The sequence below is a fragment of the Vombatus ursinus genome, unplaced genomic scaffold (assembly GCF_900497805.2).
Source record: "Vombatus ursinus unplaced genomic scaffold, bare-nosed wombat genome assembly UNPS02009018.1, whole genome shotgun sequence".
NCBI lineage: Eukaryota > Metazoa > Chordata > Mammalia > Diprotodontia > Vombatidae > Vombatus > Vombatus ursinus.
This window is the reverse complement of record NW_020948796.1, coordinates 37,623-45,181: the sequence shown is the minus strand read 5'-3', so window position 1 is coordinate 45,181 and position 7,559 is coordinate 37,623. Positions and strand designations below refer to the sequence as shown.

Below are 7,559 nucleotides of genomic sequence, written 5' to 3'. Positions count from 1 at the left end.
AAAACAAGAACCTCCAGGGTGAGTCAGGGAGGGATCAGGGTAAAGGAGGCAGCAGCAGATGTGGTGATGAGCTGGCCCTGTCACCATTATCTCCCACCCACTTGTTCAACTGATGGCTCAAGAAGGAAATGACAGTATATCAGCCACAGCTTTCCTGGGGAATCCTGATTATTCCTACAGCCAAAGCCTCCCTCCCCTGCAGGATCACACCAAGGACCCCAACCCCATAACCAGATCCTCTGTCTTTAACCCACAGAGGAGATCTCAGACCTGACAGAACAGTTGGGCTCCAGTGGGAAGAGTATCCATGAGCTGGAGAAGATTCGGAAACAGCTGGAGGCAGAGAAGCTGGAACTGCAGTCTGCCCTGGAGGAAGCAGAGGTGAGAGAGGCCTGGGCCCCCATGATGCCCTTCCTCCCTTTGTCCCCTGCCTTCCTTCCCCAGCAACTTACCCCCATTCTCTCTTACCTCTATTCCTCTGTCTGTCTTTCAAATTCCATCCACCTATCCATCTTCTTTTCAGTATCTCCCAGATCATTGGCTTACAGATTTTGGACTTGAAAAGGCCTTAAAGCTCATCAGTCCAACTCTTTCCTTTGATATATGAGGAAACTGAATCCCTTAAATAACTCTCTCCAGGTCATCCAGATAATAAGTGGCAAAGCTGAGATTCATTCCCAGGGCCTTGGAATCCAAATCCAGGGCTCTTTCTTCTCCCTGAATCATGTTGTACCTATCTCCTCTACTTTGTCTCATAGTAACCCCCTTCTTTTTACTCTGTTGTCTTTATATTACCTCTCCTCTGTCTGTGAAGCCCCCAACTCCTTAGGTCTCTGGCTTTCTTCTTCTTCTATAGCATCTCCATGTCCCATTTCCTTATTCCTTTTTTATTTTTATTTTTTTACTCAGTCTGTGATTTCATTGGAATAGGGAGTTCCTCAAGGAGGAATCAATGCAGATCTGGCAATCTGCCTATGTGGAAGCAGCAATACTTGTTCTCTTAGAGAATTAGCTGCCTAGGGCAATGAGAGGTCAAGTGACTTACTCAGGTTCACTCAGTCAGTGTGTACCAGTGGTAGTGTTTGAGCCACGGTGGTCCCTGTCTCAGCCCATCTCTGGATTCACTTTGCCAAGTTGCCTCTCCACTTTCCCTTATGCTCAACTCATTCAGCATCTGTAACTTGTCACATCCATCCGTCCCTCCCAATGTTCTTATGGTCTTAAAAACCACTCACTTGTAGCTCTTCTCCTTCATCCTCCCAGGCCTCCTTGGAACATGAGGAAGGAAAGATTCTCCGGGCACAGCTGGAGTTCAACCAGATCAAAGCAGAGATTGAACGGAAGTTGGCAGAGAAGGACGAGGAGATGGAGCAGGCCAAGCGCAACCACCTACGGGTGGTGGACTCCCTGCAGACCTCCCTCGATGCTGAGACCCGCAGCAGGAATGAGGCCCTTCGGGTGAAGAAGAAGATGGAGGGAGACCTCAATGAGATGGAGATCCAGCTGAGCCATGCGAATCGCATAGCTGCAGAGGCCCAGAAGCAAGTCAAGACCCTACAGGGCTTGCTGAAGGTACGCCAGCTTTCTCAGAAGCAGAGGCATTCCCGCCACCACCACCACCACCACCACCACCACTGTGGAAATGATTTACATGTTTTAACAACTGTTTAGTGGTTTGGCAAAAAGAGCAGTGGATCTGGAGATGGGGGCCCAGATTTAAATCCTGCCTCTGCAACCTAGGGCAAGTCACTTAGCCTCTCCAGGCCTCAATTTCACCATATGTAAAATGAGGGGGTTAGACTAGATAATAATAATAATAATAACAATAATTGTTGTGGTTGTTATGCTGTTCAGTTGTTTCAGTCACGTCTGACTATTCAGGACCCCACTTGGGGTTTTCTTGGCAAACATCCTAGAGTGGTTTGCCATTTCCTTCTCCAGCTCATTTTACAGATAAGAAACTGAGGCAAACAGGGTTAAGTGACTTGCCCAGGATCACACAGCTAATAAGTGACTGGGGTCAGATTTTAACTCAGATCTTCCTGACTTGAGGCCCAATACTCTATCCACTGTGCCACCTAGCTGCCCAATAATAATAATTGCTAACATTTATATAATGCCTACTATGTACCAGGCCCTATGCTAAATACTGTATAAATGTTATCTCATTTGATACAACAACCCTGAAAAATAAATGCTATTATTATCCTCATTTTACAGTTGAGGAAACTAAGGTAAACAGAGGTTAAGCAGCGTGCCCAAGGCCACACAACTAGGTGTCTGAGGCCAAATTAGAACTCAGGTCTTCCTGGCTCCAGGCCCAACTCTATCCACCGGCTACCCTAGGTGGCCTCTAAGATCTCTGTTGGATCTAAATCTATGATCCTATATTGGGAGCAAGTTCTGGTACAGGCTCTAGAACCCTGGTTCCTAGAATAGCAACTCAAAGGTCATGGCAGAGGCATTGGTCACTGCATGAGGGAATGGGAACCCCAAGCTTTTTAGCCCATCATGGATCTCATAACTGCCCAGATGGGGTCACTCATCTACCTACTCAGTTGACACTACTGCCATTATCCTATCTAATGCTGGTTTCTCTCATTCTCAGGACACCCAGATCCAACTGGATGATGCAGTCCGAGCCAACGATGACCTAAAGGAGAACATTGCCATCGTGGAACGCCGTAACAACTTGCTCCAGGCAGAGCTTGAGGAGCTACGGGCTGTGGTGGAGCAGACAGAGAGGGCCAGGAAGCTGGCTGAGCAGGAACTCATTGAGACCAGTGAACGGGTGCAGCTGCTCCACTCCCAGGTGAGAAAGGAACTCCACTGGGTGTTGTGTCAAGGGTGTGCTGGTAAATATTTAACAACCAGCTCTCTGGAGAGTGGCATACTTTTACATTTCATCCGCATCACTTTCTGAAGTCTACAAACCAATAAAATAATAAATGAAGCCCCATTCATAGTTTGCTGATTTTTAAGGTGTAAATGTTCACACTTAATTTAACAGTTGGCTCTGAGCCTGAGCTGGCTCCAGCATACCCTGATTGTGATTTTTAACCATACCGCCAGAGAAAGTGGTCTAGAACAAAACCACTTATTGGGTATCATCTCTGAGAAAAGCACATAACACGAAAGTACAGAATTTTAGAATTGGAAGAGATCCCAGCAGGCATCTAGTCTGATTAGAACTCCTCCAAAAAAGAATCCCCACTGTACCATCCCCCATAAATGGTCATCCATCCTATGCTTAAAGACCTCTGATGAGAAAGAGTCATTGAATAGACTTAATGGATTGCTCTGTTAGATAGATTTCCTGGCATCAAGCCTAAATGTGTTTCTTTGTCACTTCCAGCCTCAGTTTCCCCACCTATAAAATGAAAGCATTGGAATAAGTCCCTTCCAGGACTAGACCCTGTGATCCTTTCATTATATATCTGATTATGCCAGGATTATTCAACTAGGACATTTTATTTATAAAGGTAGCATGGGAGTGACGGAATGAGGACTGAACTTGGAATTGGGAGAACTGGATTCGAATTCCACTTCAGATATTCAGTAGCTATATGGCCATGAGCAAGTCACTTAACTTCAGAGATCCTCGCTTTACTCCTCTGTAAAATGGGGATAATAATCCTTGAGCCCACAGTGTTTTGCAAACCTTAAGATACTACGTGAATATACTAAAGGATAGCTGTAAAAATTACCATTGTTCATGCACTTTTAGATAAAGGAACTGGGCTTGGTTCAGTTCATAGTTGGAAGTAAACCACCCTTGGACACAGCCAATCCAGCGAGCCGTGAACTCTGCTTGTTTCCTTTCCCATCCATCCCTAATTTAGAACACCAGCCTAATCAACCAGAAGAAGAAGATGGACGCAGACCTGTCTCAGCTCCAGACGGAAGTGGAGGAGGCAGTCCAGGAGTGCAGGAACGCCGAGGAGAAGGCCAAGAAGGCCATCACGGACGTGAGTACGGAGCCCACCCTACACCCTCGACTGGGGTCGCCTCATGGCCATTGGTGTGCCTAGGCCTACAGGAGGCTCCCTCCCTCTCTCCCCACACCCCAGGCAGCCATGATGGCTGAAGAGCTGAAGAAGGAGCAGGACACCAGCGCCCACCTGGAGAGGATGAAGAAGAACATGGAGCAGACCATCAAGGACCTGCAGCACCGGCTGGACGAGGCTGAGCAGATCGCCCTCAAGGGCGGCAAGAAGCAGCTGCAGAAGCTCGAGGCCCGGGTGCGGGAGCTGGAGAACGAGCTCGAGTCGGAGCAGAAGCGGAACGCCGAGTCAGTCAAGGGCATGAGGAAATGCGAGAGGCGCATCAAGGAGCTCACCTACCAGGCAAGTGGAACAATGACTTCAGACCTGAGCGTTCTCCGCTTCTTCGCTCTGGGCCGGTGGTGTCAAACTCAAATAGAAATGGTGGCCACTAAACCATGCAGAAAGCTCCCTGCAAGCTGCCCATTGACTTAGAAAACCACGTATTAACATCAGCGATCTTCTACCAATTATATAATAATTGGTTTTATATAGAATAATAATAATTATATAATAATCTGGTCCATCTGCACTCGAGAGTGTTGTGGGCTGAGTGTGGCCTAGGATGTTTGATACCTCTTATTTAGGACCAGGTCCTCTAAGACAAAGTAAGCCTTTTCTCCTTGGCCTTCAGCATTGCCAGCTCCTTCCTGGGGTGGAGAAAGCAGCAGCTAACGCCTGGACCCTGCCCTAATTCATAGTCATATTCCGCACCATCCGTCCCTAGAAAGCCCAACCCTACAAACTCAGTTTCATAGTGTAGCATCATGGGACTCTGCCCCAAATTCTGGATACCCACATAGCTCAGTAACCACATTTTAGAACAGGACATAAATATAGTCATCCCCTAGGGAGCTCTAAAGGTCTCAAGATCCTAGAAACAACACCTGAAATGCTTTAAATCATCTAAGCAAGAACCAATGGAGATGATACTATTTTTAGCTCAAACTCTAAGCTTTGTTTTCTAGAATCAGCTTCTGGAAAAAGTTCTTTCTTCCTAAAATTAAAATGTCACTATGCCTCTAGAACGAGGACTAGTGGTGCTGCTTGTCCAAGGACCTGGAACATACCACTTTTCGTGTGGCAATTTCTATTTTAGGAAAAATTTCAAGATCACACCTGGGGTTCTAGAACCAACCCAGGCTTTACTCTAGAGCAAGGTTCCTTAACTGGGGTCTGTGAACTTATTTTTTTAATATTTTGATAATTATATGTCAAAATAATTTGTTTCCTTTGAATCTTACATATTTCATGCATTTTAAACACTACTCTGAGAAGGGGTTCACAGTCCTCATAAAACTGTCAAAAGTGTCCATGGCACTAAAAAGGTTAAGAACCCCATCTCTAGAACCAAAGTCCAGAACCTCATCTTTTTTTCACCAGACGAATCTCAACTCATGCCTCCAACTGCCTCCTGTTCCTGTTCCATGAGAGTGGCAGTGAATGGTAGTGAGTGAAAAGCAGAAAATGGTGGTTCCCAGTGGAGAGTTTAGTGAAAAATAGTTAAAGGATTAAAAAAAGAAAAAAAAAAAGGTCAGTGGGCTCTCCAGTAACTTCTTCTTCATCCTTGTTCCCTGGCAGACAGAGGAAGACAGGAAGAACCTGCTTCGGCTGCAGGATCTGGTGGACAAGTTACAACTGAAAGTCAAGGCCTACAAGCGGCAGGCTGAGGAAGCAGTAAGTGTCCACTTCATGGGAGTTGGGAAGCCTGGGGAGTGGACATAGGAGATAGGAGTCTGGATCAGGGTAGCCTAATTGAAGCCTGAAATGGAAAAGGAGTTGGTTGCCCAAACCAAAGATGCATAGAGAACCCGTCTATCTTTACTCCCCCACCCCCATCATTTCTCCCTGATCTTTTACCCACCCCACCACAGGAGGAACAGGCCAATACCAATCTGTCCAAGTTCCGGAAGGTCCAGCATGAGCTCGATGAGGCCGAGGAACGGGCTGACATTGCTGAGTCCCAGGTCAACAAGCTTCGGGCCAAGAGCCGGGACATTGGTGCCAAGGTGAGCACCTTGTAGGGCGTGTCCAATTGCCAGACATTGTACCTCCAATGCTATACTTACCTTAGCAAACACACCCATCCTGGACACCTTTGCTTCCCCAGAGATGGCGCTTTCTTCCAGGAGCATCCCTCTATCAAGAACTCTAAACACAGCTCTCCCCACATGGTTCCTCAAATGTTACGTTTCTCATCCTCTGGGTTTCTCAAACACTGGGCTCCATACCCCAACAGACTGAGACTCTCTTTTCTGAATCTAATCACCACTAACTAGCTCTGTCACCTTCAGTAAGTCATTTCTCAATGACTGAGCCTCGGTTTCCATTTCTGTAAAATTAGAAGGTTTGACTAGAAAATTTGTAAAGTCCCTTCTAGTTCTAAAATTCTATGATTATATAAATATCATACCCAGGTTTATCATCATCCCTGAAACTGAGCCCATTACAACCCTTGAGATTTTTGACCTTTGCCATTTTGCCCCTTACCATATATACCCACTGTGATCCAAACCCTGGAGAACTTTTACCCTGACTCCCAAGAGACTCCCACACAACCTCTACCTGTCAATCTGCTCCTTATCTGCCCTTTCCACAGAATGCACCATACATTCCATCAAAGTCCAGAACCAGACCCTTCTCCCACAATCTTGGTCCCTGACTCCCTTCCCTCAGAACTGACTCGAACTTTGTTTCCTTTCATAAGGGCTTGAATGAGGAGTAGCCAGGCCACAATGTCCTGCACTGATCTGGAGGTGCAATTATGGGCCCTCTCAACTCCACGGTCCCTGTACAATAGACCCTGCCTAGGAAGTAGAATAAAAAATTCTCCTAGAAGCTGAGACACTGACTCCTGCCTTTTCTTCTGCGCCACCTTGCCCTAATGTAGAAAATGTGGGGAGACAGGATGAATTATTGGAAAGGAGAAGCTTCAGGGCTCTAAGTTAGGGGGCGTCCATGTATGGCTGTCCACTTGAGTGGAGAGCTCCCTTCTCCCTCTACTTTGGGATCAGGCAAGATGCCCAAGGCATGGATTCTACTCTGTATCTCATGGAGAACAGCATGGAATAAGAGGCATCATGGAAACAGTGGAATGAGTACTGACTCTGGATCCATAGGACCTGGATTCAAATCTCACTCTAATATCTAAAATCTATACAACCTTGAGCAAGGTCACTTAATTTTTCTGGACTTCAGTTTCCTCATCTATTAAAAAAAATCCAGCTTCCAAGTCTTTTCTAGCTCATGGTCTATGATCCTATGAACAGACCAAAGAGTCCTCTAGATGTTCCCTTCTAACTGGGGGCCTTGCCAGAAGATGGGACCCATTCTCGAGCCTGAAGAGAATAGGGCTACTCTGGAGTTTGGTCAAATCTAGAGAAAGTTTGGTCAAAATATAAGGTCATCTTAGCTCCATCATAGCATGGGACTATCACTCGTGCTCTGAACCTGGGCCAATCATATTGACCTATGCACATACCCCATGATCAAGGATTAATAGATCTGGAGAAAACA

The 7,559-nt window shown here is 46.3% G+C and overlaps 1 protein-coding gene across 1 annotated transcript; it reads left to right on the top strand.

Annotated features, from left to right (window-relative positions):
• Positions 1 to 5: 5 nt before the first annotated feature.
• LOC114034549 (myosin-7) lies at positions 6 to 6,852 on the top strand (the record flags this gene model as incomplete). The annotated part of the gene is made up of 9 exons (XM_027850283.1): positions 6 to 18; positions 257 to 381; positions 1,264 to 1,572; positions 2,609 to 2,812; positions 3,843 to 3,968; positions 4,071 to 4,346; positions 5,625 to 5,720; positions 5,918 to 6,052; positions 6,751 to 6,852. Coding segments are annotated over 9 exons (1,302 nt in total), but the record flags the coding sequence as incomplete, so codon positions are not given.
• Positions 6,853 to 7,559: the final 707 nt, after the last annotated feature.